Genomic DNA, 11,840 nt, shown 5'->3' on the forward strand with positions numbered 1-11,840 from the left:
GCAGATAAAGTGGCTACAGCACACAGATGTCCCCTGCTAGCTGTTGGCTGCAGCCCTTACCGTCGGACACTCTGATGAGCCATCGCCTGCCCCATGCACCTGGCTATCCCTGAATGAGCAGAAGGCAACCACTCTGAAGCCTGCCTCCTTCTCCTGTACAAGTGGCCCAAGCCTCCACCTCACAGAACAAAGTGAACAAAGCAGATCCTCAGGCCCCTCCTGCCGGGCCACACAGAGTTGGGGCCAGAGACAAAAGCACAGTCCAGGTTCAAACAAAGCCGGCTCTTTAAAGGGAAGCCTCTTGTTAGGTTAGGTACTGGGAGAGGAGCAGTGGGCAAGGAAGGCACACAACAAAGCCACAGTGCACACATGCACATAAATGAGCCCAAGTGCTTCACAATACGGCCCTCATCAGAGGCCTCTGGCCGACCTCACCCTTCTGATCGCTGAGCTGGAACCTACTGGAATATGGTAAACAAAGTGCATTTTCTAGAATGAAGGCCAACTCTGGAAAGGGACATTTTGCTATTATTCATTCCTTGTTAGCTACATTTGTTTCCTTTCAACTGACCTCCACTCCCTACCTTTCCTTCCCCACCTCACCCTCCTCAGTCCCTCTTCCTGCTTCCTCTCAAGCCAGGAGCCCACTTGGCCTACAACCTCGGTGTCCCTGGGCCACACAACACCCGACACGTGCACAGGGGCCATGCTCACACAGTACCTCCGGAAGCGATGTAGAATCCGCTGGGTGCGTACTTGGCCACCACCACTTGATGGGCATGCTCAGTGTAGATGTCAGCAATGGCTGGGTTCTGCAGGGAGGAGAGCACAGGGTGAGCAGAGTGCAGACGGAGCCAGACTGCCCGTGGCTCTCCCAGTTAACAGATGGTGGGTTGGGGAGGGGGTGCACACACACACACACACTGAAAACCTTCACACAGAAGCCTGCTGCCCCACACCTATGCCTGCCTATCTTTGGGTGGTAGGAATTCCAGGCAATTTTAACTTTTTATTTAGTTTGTAATTATAAATTTCAAGGCAAATTTCCCCCTTGTCTGCTTTTCTGTACTTTCCACAATACACAATAAACATATATCCTTACAACAAAAGTTTAACTTCCAGGAGTCTGAAACTCCATCCACGCCTTCACATTTGCAGGAAACTGGATTGGAAGCAGTCTGGATGCACACTCAGAGACGCTGACATGGAACACAGGTGTCTCCAGTGGTATCTTAATGGCCCTAGCGCTGTGTTTCTAACACATGATTTCCTGCAAGCAGATCATGATCCCTCCCTTGCCTCCCTCCCCCCAACACACCATCAAGTGATCCACAGCTGAGCTCTCCCTAATCTCCTGATTCCTACTGTCAGCTTCCCAGGAATCAACTGCGCTTTGGAAAAGAGGCAGAGTTTGCCCAGGGCTGAGGCTGACAACACACCCGATGCCCATGCGGCTGCTCAGGCATCGCTGACCTCGCCCATGGCCACCTCAAGCTGTTCCTGCCTCCCTTACACCCCTCAACAACATCCCAGGAGCCGCTCTGCTCAGCCTGCTGGCCAAAGAATGCCGTGTCTCCCTCTTGGAACTGAGAGCAGAGCAGCACCCAGACCCGGCCCAGCCACACACGCCACTCGGTGCCCACTCCCTTGCCTGGGGTTACCCAGGTGTCTCTCAGGCCCAACCAAGTGCTGCTCTTCAAGGAAGCCCTCTTCTGTGCTTCTACAGCACCCGCTGCACCTCCAAGGCAGTCAGGGCACACACGGTGGTCCCCAAGGCTCCTACCAGTCTCCTCCAACTTTCTAATGACCTGCTTAATACGGCACCTGTCTCCTCACCTACCCTATGACAGCACTCAGCAAACGACACGTGCTCAGAAAATGGTTCTGGGGAGAAAAGGGTGTACACAGTCCTCCCTTCAGGTCCAGCAGAGAGCACATGGGATGCAGCCAACAGTACACTTCACACTTTCAACAAGTTCATGGGAAAATTCATGTGCATTATGAAAAAAGTTGCATGGATTTCAAAAAAGCATTTTGGCCTCAAAATACACTTGCCTTTCAATTCCATTTTTCCATGAGCTTTCTTAAGTACCCAGGGGTATATGACTCATAAATTAGTCCTTTTTGGAACAAACATTCACTAATGAAGGTATAAAGATACCAAGTAACCAAAGAGCATGTCAAGAACAGCAAGTAAGCCCAGAAAAGGTGACGAGTGCCATTAGTCTTTGGGCAAATGCAAACCCCAGCTATGGTGAGAGCCCACCACACTCCCACCATGATCAACCAGGTTAGAAGACCAAGGTCACCAGCTGCTGGCAAGGAGGGGGAGGATGCTGGGCTGCACATACTGCTGGTGGAAATGCAAAATGGTAGGCCATTTACGAGATTAAACCTAACACTTATCACGCGCCAAATGTACCTAGGCAAGCGACACGGAAGCCTCTGTCCCCAAAAGAGATGTGAACCATGACTCAGCTATTCATAACAGCCCCAAACTGGGAGCACCCCCAGCGCCCATCAGAAGGCAGACAGAGGAACAGGTCGTGGTGGATCTGCCAACACAAGAACACTCAGCGACAAGAAGGGACAAACTGCAAACTCCCTCGCAGCACTACCGCCAAAAGATGGCAGGCTGAACAGACTGGGTGGGGGTGGGGGTGGGGGTCAGTTCTAGGGAAGGCAAGCAGAAAGGCGAGCACGAGCTGCCAGAGGCTGGGCTGCAGGAGGACCACGTGGCCGCTGCGTGGTGCATGGTGGATGCAGAACTGGCTGCTAACATTCAAGGTGTGCACTCAACACTGATGAGCCTTGTTGTATCCTAATTACACCTCAACAGCACTCAGATGCCGGCTAGATTTTAAATGTCCGCCTGATCCAATTCTTCTGCTCAGACCAGTCTGTCCAATGCAAACATCCAGGGTCCACTCACAGCTGACCAAGGGTCTCACACGCACACTTCATGGCCAACAGAGCCCTCCACAAGGGGTTAACTCTCCTGACCTCCTCCCCAGGGAGCAAGGTCATGGGCCAGGGTATCTGATGGATGGAGTGACCAGGCAGGGGCCACGACAGGAAGTTCTGCCCTGGAAGATTCCTTCCCCTACATGGTCACAGCCTGCAGCAGGGTGTGTAGAACACCCAAAGGGCAGCAGAATCCTACACTGAGCTGCATGAATCACTCTCGTTTGTATTCTAAATACAACTGGGTCAGCGTGGGGGTGAGAGACTCCAAATTGCAGATAATGACTTAGATCTGAGTCAAGCAGCCTCCTCCTCACTCAGCTCCCAGGGGGAGGCCCTTGCTGGAGCAGGAAAGAGCAGATCCCTCCCACCCCAGGCCCCACGGTGTCACTGTGCACCTGAGGCTCAATGCACACCAGCTGCGTCAGCACCCTCACTGCATACCCCAGAGGGTGTCCTCCCCTCTTGGTGTTTTGGGGAGGGAGACTAGGACTGGGAGGAGCAGCTTATCTGGGGACGTGTTCTGGGCTGGAGCTGGCAAGGGAAGCCACTTCCAAGGGCACTCCTCCAGGGCAAGGGGACCTGTCCAGGTTGGCCGCAGGTGCGTAAGCTGGGGTGCCCCTCCTCCCAGGCTGAGCCAGGTTTTGCAGTCAGAAGACAACTTTGGGCAGAAAACAGGAGGAAGCCTGGGCACACCGAGACAGTATGGGACCTCCAGCAGGCAGGCCTCCTGGTCCCTACCCGAGACCTGCCAGTCTTCTTCATCAGAGCCCCCTCCCCCCATTTCCAACCCAGCACTTCAATCACTTTTTAACCCATCTCCACCTCTAAATCCAGACTCATGCTCTCATTCCCCAGCTAGAAGTCCGTCCTCATTCCCTTTGGGAACTGCAGGACCTGACCCTGCTGCCCACTACAAACAGGACCCTGGGGCTCCAGCCCACTGAGCCTGGCCCAGTGTTCCTTCTCCCTGAGCCAGACTGTCCTCAACCTATCCACCTAAGTCACCCACCCAGGCGTGGGCCCACTGACTGCCAGTCTCACCTCGGAGCGAAAGCCACCCCCTTTCTTGCTTTGGCTCCAATGGCTTCCCCAGTGCTCCCACCAGGGCCACAGCCAAGGGCCGGGGAGAGCCCTGGGAGAGCCCCAGAATGCTACTGTCACCTCGGCAGAGGTGACATGAAGGACGACAGGGCTCAAGGGCCCCAGCAGTGACACTGGCACAGAGTCCAGGGAACCAGGTGGCTCTGTGGAACAGAGATGGCAGCAGGAGGCAGCAGGACTGCTCCGGCCTGGTCACAGGGCGCAAGGCCTGCCTGGCAGTGGCAAGTGAAGCAGGAGGCCTGTTCTGCTCAGGGCTTTCCTGCCATGCCCAGAAGACACCACCCCTACACCGCCACCTGCGGCTGGGGCGCCCCGCCCAGCAACAACATCCCCTCTCCTTTCCTGGGAAGCCTGAACACAGGAACCTGAGCAGACTGCAAGACCTTCACTTCTGTGGTGCCCGTGAGACCTGCTCTAAGCTCATGCCCACGGGGCTAGGCGAGGGGTCCCCACATCCGAAGCTCCTCACAGTTCCCTCACATCCTGTCCTCTCACCTCAGGTGTGAGTGAGGTCAGGTCTCTACAAGGATTCACAGCAGGCTGTGATGGCCCACAGTGCACTGGAGGAAACGTGCTAGAAGGTGGAGGAGGCCTCCCAAGCGAAGGGGCCTCCTGTGCGCCTCTTTACATGCCGAGGGTCCCTGGAGCCCACAGGGAAACCTGCGCAAGGTGGGCATGAGCATCCAGGCAGGGTACTGGTGTCCAAGTGCTTGGGAGTAACAGAGCTGGGCTCAGGACCTCAAGTGGCCAGGCCTGGGAGCCAAATGCAGTGTGCAGGGGCCCTCTGTTCCCTGGTGACCAAGGCCAAACCCAATTATGCAAAGAAGCCCAGCTCCAAAGCAGCAAAACAGTTCTGGGCGTCTAGACCAGAGTTCACACCCAGCTCCCAAGCACACTGCCTCTAAAGACTGCCGATGCCCAAGGCACCATGTACGCCTTCCTTCCAAGACCTGCCGGCACCCACTCTGCAGCCGTGGGTACAAGGTGGCAGCCACCAAGATAGGAAGCAGCCCAAGGCCCATGAACTCAGGATGCAGACAGTGAGCACGCCCTGCCCAGAGCACTCTCCCGTGGATCCCCACTCAGAGCGGCAGCCAGGCCCAGCACACGGAGCCCCAAGCTCTCTGCACAAGTGTACTTCCTTCCCATTGTGCCCTGCCCCTCCCGCAAACCACTCCACACCTCTCCTCATCTGCCGCTCCTTCCCCATCCCCAGGGACCGTCCTCTAAGAGCCTTTCCCACTGCTTCAGGCAGTGAGTGATCTCTCCTAGCTAACCCCACCCTCCAGCCCTTACTGCTTTCCACCTTGCACCGCCTGTCATCTCTGCCCCGCCCCCCTTCTTCATAAGGGGATCCCACGTAGGGCAAGGGCCCCGTTTGATTCACCACAATGTAGCTCCAAGTCCCCGCAAAGTTCAGGACAAGGCTGCCCCTGGGAGCCGTTTATGGGAGTCTGACTATTCTCAACAGAGAGGCACTGGGTGGCACGGCTCTCTGTAAGGAAGGTCACCTTATAGCCACTTCACAGGTGGAGACCCGAAGGCAGAGACAGAGGGAGGGCAGTGCATCCTGAGCCACGCTGCTGGGACCTCAACTCGGGACAACTCCTCTGATTCTGTTCTCACTGGTGTGGGCCCCATGCTAATCTGACGCCTCCACTCAGGGAATCAAAGTCTGCACTGGCCCACAGTCTTTGGCAGGATCACGTGGAGCCTGGTCACTCAGCTGGGGGCCTGCCGCACCCCAGTGACTCCCCCTACTCATTGACATGACTTGGATCAGGAGCTCCAGAGGTCTCACCCTGTGACAGGCTTGGCAACAGCCCTCATGGGAGTGTCATCTGGATACTGCCATCTCCCTTCTGTCCCTCACTCCCCCTACCCACCCAGGGTCTCCACCTCAGGCCTGAGTTGTCCCAAGGCTCACATGCAGTACCTCCGAGGGTATTCAATCAACAGGTGGCCATGGCGTGCAGGGGGTGTGGGTCATGGCCCTGGCAATCTTCTAAGGATGCCTTGTAGTTAACTGGGCTGAATCTCACACTACCATCCCCAGATATGCTCCCCATTCTTACAGACGTGCACATGATGTGCTCTAAGACCAGGGACCCTCGAAGCCCTGAGCCGGATGGGAACCGGTGCTCCTGCAAAGAGCTGACTACGGAGGATGGTGGCCTTTCTCTGAGGGCAGAGGTGACAGCCACAAAGGCCCTGCCAACTCCAGTAACTACAGCCACCCCACGGGGCCCCGCAGCAGGCAGCAGCCACCTTCCTAGGGTCTTGGGGTGAGCATCTTCTCCAGCCCGGCTGCTGGCAGGACGGTCGGCTGCTGCCTGCACCTCGCCGCACAAGCCTGCACCTTTTACCTCCAAGACGGTTTCCACACCCCTCCCCCTACAAAGAGATGGATCAAAGCTACCCCCCAGGAGCCCACACAGGGTGGGGCGGTCTCCTGCATGGGCTGTTTCCATGTCTAAACCCTCTTCCTGGAGACTTACTCATCCTCCAAGGCTCAACTCAAAAGTGGGGTCTCCAGGCGGCCACCCTTGCGACTCTGCAGCACTCAGCTCTCCCCTCCCACTCCCACAGTGGGCAGCACAGCCTTCTCTTGAAGCTCCAGGCCACTCCCACAGGTTCTCAACCTTGGCACTCCTGCATTATGGGCTGGATAACCTTCACTGTAGGATGGTGCTGGGGCTTGCAGGTAGCTTAGCAACATCCCCAGCTTCTACCTGTTAGGCCACAGCAGCACAGAAACGTCTCCAAATACCACCAAACCTCCCTCAGGGGCCCCTCCCTGAGAACCACGGAGGTCAGTCTTGTTCCTCTGGCCTATGGGTGTGGCTCAGCGAGATGGGGGTTTGGTGCAGGTACAACCAAAACACTGAAACCTGGGGAGGGCAGTGCCAGCCAAGGGACGCGTTAATCCTCAAGCAGCTTCAGGTGCAGGACTGTTACAGGTTTGAGTGGACTTGTCTGACCTTTTCGCGGTTCTAGGGGCCCCTGGAATCGAGCCAGGCCACTGCAGGGTCACCCAAACCACCCAGCAGCACTAGGTGCCCAGATACCTCCTGTCTCAATCTGTCCACTCCATTTGCCCCTAGTGCTGTGGCCATGGCCCAGATGCAGTGTCCTGCAGGGCCCTAGCACCATTCCATCTTCCCAAATGGCACCTGCTGATCCCTCTCTGATCTGGCTCTGAGTCTCCCGAGATGAGGGTTACACGGCACCCTCTGCTTCCTCCCTCAGGGGGGCCAGCCTGAAGGCCTGAGGCTCCAAGCTACAGATCTCTCATTTGCTGTCAGCTTACTTCCATCGGAGCAGTCTCATTTCACTTCCTCCTGAGGCAGCAAGCTCCAAGCGCAGGGCCCACCATCCTGTCCCTCAGGATGGTGGCTGTGCGGATACAGAGGGAGCCAGCAACTGGAGAGAGGACCTAGGTCAGCCTGCAAACCTTGTCCCATCCCCCGAATCTGCAGGGACATACAGGGCTCCTTCTGCACATGACACCAGCTAACCTCCAGCCGCCAAAGTAGCCTCCACTCTGTTACCAGCAAAGGCTACCAACACTGCACTGTGATAAGCAACACATTTCTACTTAACCCCATGAAATCCCCCACTGCACACTGCAATGCTGGCATCCCGGAGTGGGACGTTTAAAAACCCGCTCACACAGCAGATTGGCTGGCTGCTTCTGGTAGCACACCGGAGGCCTCTCCAGGGAAAGGATCCTGGGAGTTTGGAATCAAGCAGGTTCCTTCCCAGCCACTGGGAGTGACACTCTGTTCACAGATGCCAGATGGGATCAGGCGTTGCTGTGCCCACAGGACAACTCAACGCAGAGGAGCCACCCAGGCCCCAGCGCCTGGAAGTATTCCTCAGCCCCCGGAGTCACCGACTACCCCTCCTCGGCGGGCAACTCCTCCTACGCATGGCGTCCATGCTGTCCACTGAGGTCTCGTCAGCTTCCCGACGGCTGGCAGCATCACACCCTTTAACGGTGCAGTTTCCTCTCCGAGGTGCGGAAAGGGATGAGCTGAAACAGGTAAGCAGCACTCTCTTCCAACAGGTTCAGGAAGCGCCATTGTGCTGGGTTTGCAAAACGAGTGCCAGTCACCACGATCGTGTGGGTGTCAGCAAGAGTGCTCTCCAGCCACGTCTCGAGGGTGGACTCCACCAACCTCAACAAGACCAAGCCTTGCTGATTCTCCTGCAGCACCACCTCAGTGACTGCCTATCACCTCCATGAACAGAGCGCTTCCAAGGTCTTCCAACCAACCAGTAACTCACCAAGCACTTCCTGTGTGCCAGGCCCTCTCTCAGGCACGAGGACACAGCAGGTACGGGGGCAGAGTGTGCCCATCTGTAGGTCTGCTTGCAGCTGGCTTCCTAGTTACTGTTAGGGCAAAGGGATAGGGAAGGCCAGGGAGGGAGACGCTATTTAAGGGAGACCCCTCTGCTAAGGGACTCCTAAGCAGACACCTGCAGGCTGGGGAGCGGCTTTGCAGGCATCTGAGGAAAGAACACCCCGGCAAAGGCAATGGAAATGCAGGTCCTGAGACGAAGCCGGGTGCCCCGGCCTGGGGAGGCAGCGAGGTCAGGTTTTCTGCAAAGTGGGAGGCTGCGGGGCCAAGGACGCATCTGAACACAACCACACCAGCTGCTGCTCAGATCACACCCAGGGCAACAGCGATAAAAGCAGGGAGTGCGTGCGACTGTTTCCTGGTTTTGGGCAACAATCCAGGTGGGGGAGACAGCAGTAGCTCAGATGGGGGTGGAGGCAGAGGAGGACTGAGAAATCTGTCAGACACTTGAATGCTTCAGCAGAATGAATGAGGCACAGCAGATAAGCCCAAGGCCCCGGGCCTGAATGGTGGAGTGAGGGGGTTTCCCTTTAGGGGGAAGGGCACCTGGGAAACCCCAAGCAGCTCAGGGTATGCTACCGTTAAGGTGCTGTAGGCGTCTGGTCTCATCCTCCCTTCTTCCCCAGCCAGTGTCCAACCACACCGCCTTCCTTCCATACACTGACTGTTCACGCTCATGTCTCCTGTTTTCCAGGAACACTGGGCTCATAAAAACTGTACCCACCACTGAGGACTAAGTGCCTGGCGTCACACCTGGCGCGGGGGGAGACAGACGAGCAGCATCCCCTGCCGCCCTGGCACCCTGCAAACTGCCCCGTGGGAAGGCCAGGAAGGGCGGCAAACCTCACAGGAAGGCTCCGGGCAACAGCTCAGGAGGAGCAGGCAGAACGGGTTTCCCACGTCCGAGTGGCCTCCTGCAGAGGGGCCACAGCTTCTCCGCAGAGGCAGCCCCCGCCATCGGCCTCCTTCCCGGGCTGGGCCCACGCTGCTGACTTGGCCCCAGACTCCCAGCACTACCTTGCGGGACGTCTACCTGGGAGCGGCCGCAGACTGCGATGACATGGGTAGGCCTTGTCAGAGACGAAACCACATCCTGCGACTTCGGAACGCTTGGAATGCTTCCGTATCTTCACTAATCTGCTAAGTGACTACCTCCCAGGGCCATCGCATTATTACTTTCTCAGCATCTCAAGACCTCACTCCAGAGACTTCCCTATCGTCCCGGTTCAGTCCTTGGTGATGACTCCCCAGCTGTAAGGCCGGCTGGATCGGCTTTCCAGGAATCTGCCCGGCCAGCAAGTTGTTAGCACCTTCAGAGCACTCACACCCACCCCTCACCCAAAGTGCCCAGCACCCTGGGCGGCGAAGAAAACACCGGCGCTCCAGCAGGGGGATGGGCAGGCCAGCAGTGCCTCTGACCACGCAGGGGCCCTGCACCTCCAGGCAAGGAACAGGGAGGTGCACAGAGCCCTTCATTCCTGCCATCACCTGTGAGCTCCCAGAGGCCCAGCATGTCTGACCGGAGCCGGCGACCCTGTGGGCCCAACAGGCTGCCCACTTCTGCACCAACCCCACACCCGGCAGAAACCCCTGGAATGGCCGTGCTGCGCCGCCTGCATCCACCCCTCAGGCCCAGGAAGGGAGAGGCAAGGCTGGAGTGTGCGATGCCCTTAGTGGGGGAAGTGGGAAAACAGACTGGGTCGTTCAGAGCATCGCAGAGGAAACACACACTCGCAGGGCTTCCCGAGGAGCTGGCTCTGGAAGCAGTGGTAGCCTGGGGGCGGGTGCCCGCAGAGAATGATTCACCGGGATAAACTGGTTCCTGTGTTCCCTCTGGGGCTCCGATCCACAGTGTCTGACCAGGCTGGAGTCAGCACTGGGCGTCAGCCTGGGCTCGGCCACACTGGGGAGACCCCGGGCGGCAGCGGCATTTACCAAGCGCTCGGCGGCCTGTGCCAGGCGCCGCGAGGGCCCGGGCAGGCCGGCGGCTCCTTCAGTCGCCGGGGGGAAGTGGGGATCATCGCCTCATCACCTCCCTCCACGGAGGAGAAGTCGGCGGCCCCAGAGGCCCAGGCCACAGCCAGCAGCAGCTGCCGGGTCTGTCCGACCCCTCCCCCCAAACCCGGAACCCCTGCCTCAGTTTCCCCACTGCGATTGAGAACTTAAACCCAATTCCGGGGCTCCTGAGCGCGGCTCCAGGGCCGAGGGGCGTGGCGTCCGCACCTCCCCAGGGCGCGGGGTGCGCGGGGAGGGAGACCCCATTCCGGAGGGAGCCCGGCGCTGGGGGCGGGCGCCGGTGGGGGTGGGGAGGGGCACTCACGTCGATGTTCCTTAGGATGACGCACTTGCCGTTGGTGTACAGAAAATTGTCGCCCTTAGGGTCGCCCCCGAGGATTTTGGAGACGCCCCTCTCCACCTGCGGGAGGCTGGCGAACACTTTCTCTGCGGAGACAAACGCGGCTCGTTAGCGGCCGCCCCCTGCTCGGAGGCTCGCAGCGGGCAGCGGGCAGCGGGCAGCGGACCGGTCTCGGCCGGTCACCTGTTGCCGCCTCCGGGAGGGGCGGCCGCCACTTCCTCCGGGCGCAGGGGCCGGCGCCACTTCCTGGTCCGCGCTCCCGGCCCAAGCCCTCGGGGGGCTCGCCGGCCCGACCCGCTGGGCCAACTCTGGGGCGACCCCGGCCGGGGTCGGGGGGCGGCCGCCGGGCACCTCGAGGGCGGGCGGGCGGGCGGGGCGCGCCGCCGGCCTCTGCGCCCGCAGCCCTGGGCGCCCACCGCGCCGCCGCCCCGGGGCCGAGAGCCGGGCCGCCGCTGGCGGCCGCCCGGGGTGGGGGCCCCGGCGCCCCGCGCCACTTACTGATCTCGTACGGCATCCTCGCCCACTTGTTACCGCGCCGCGCTAGCCGAGAGCCTCCGGCGCCGGCCCGCGTCGCCAAGCACACCTCGCCGAGGCCGAGCCCGGGGACAGCGGCCGGAAGGCGGCGCTGGGCGTGCCGGGCGCGGAGGGGGCGGTCCCAGGCCGGGGCTCCGAGGCCGGCTGGCTCCTGCCCTCGCGCGCGGCCGCCGCGGACGCCCCGAACCCGGAAGCGCGGCCCCGCGCGCGCGGCTCGCCCCCAGCTTTGACCATATATAGTCAAGCGCTCGGCTCAGCGGCCGCCGCTCCAGAGCGCCTGCGCGGACGCCGCGCCCCGCCCCCGGCCCCGCCCGGCCCGCCCCGGAAGTGACGTAGCGCACCCGCTCCGCGGCCCCGTGAAAAGGCGGTGCCGGCGGCCCTGGCGTCAGAATGGCCTTGGGAGCGGGAGTGGGAGGTTGGCGGCGGAGGGCTGGGTCGGGTGGGCTGCGTGGGCCTGTGCCGCTGAGCCGCTGTGGGGTGGCCGAGCCCGCCGGGGCCGCCTAGGCTCCTTGGCGCCG

The 11,840-nt window shown here is 59.8% G+C and overlaps 1 protein-coding gene across 2 annotated transcripts in view; it reads right to left on the minus strand.

Moving 5' to 3' along the window:
* The window catches only part of WDR1 (WD repeat domain 1), a 37,915-nt gene extending 26,517 nt beyond the window's left edge, over nt 1-11,398 (minus strand). For both annotated transcript variants that reach the window (XR_016229747.1, XM_089326941.1), the window contains exons 1-3: nt 11,287-11,398; nt 10,753-10,874; nt 722-812 (exon numbers count right to left, since the gene is read on the minus strand). Coding sequence is in view for 1 of the 2 variants with exons in the window: in XM_089326941.1 (XP_089183067.1) it covers nt 722-812; nt 10,753-10,874; nt 11,287-11,302 (229 nt within the window). In the remaining variant the exon portion in view is untranslated. The remainder of the gene's footprint in view (nt 1-721; nt 813-10,752; nt 10,875-11,286) is intronic.
* Between the last annotated feature and the right edge of the window lie 442 nt (nt 11,399-11,840).

This window comes from Oryctolagus cuniculus, chromosome 2 (genome assembly GCF_051225735.1).
Source record: "Oryctolagus cuniculus isolate XC-2025 breed Fujian yellow rabbit chromosome 2, ASM5122573v1, whole genome shotgun sequence".
Classification (NCBI taxonomy): domain Eukaryota; kingdom Metazoa; phylum Chordata; class Mammalia; order Lagomorpha; family Leporidae; genus Oryctolagus; species Oryctolagus cuniculus.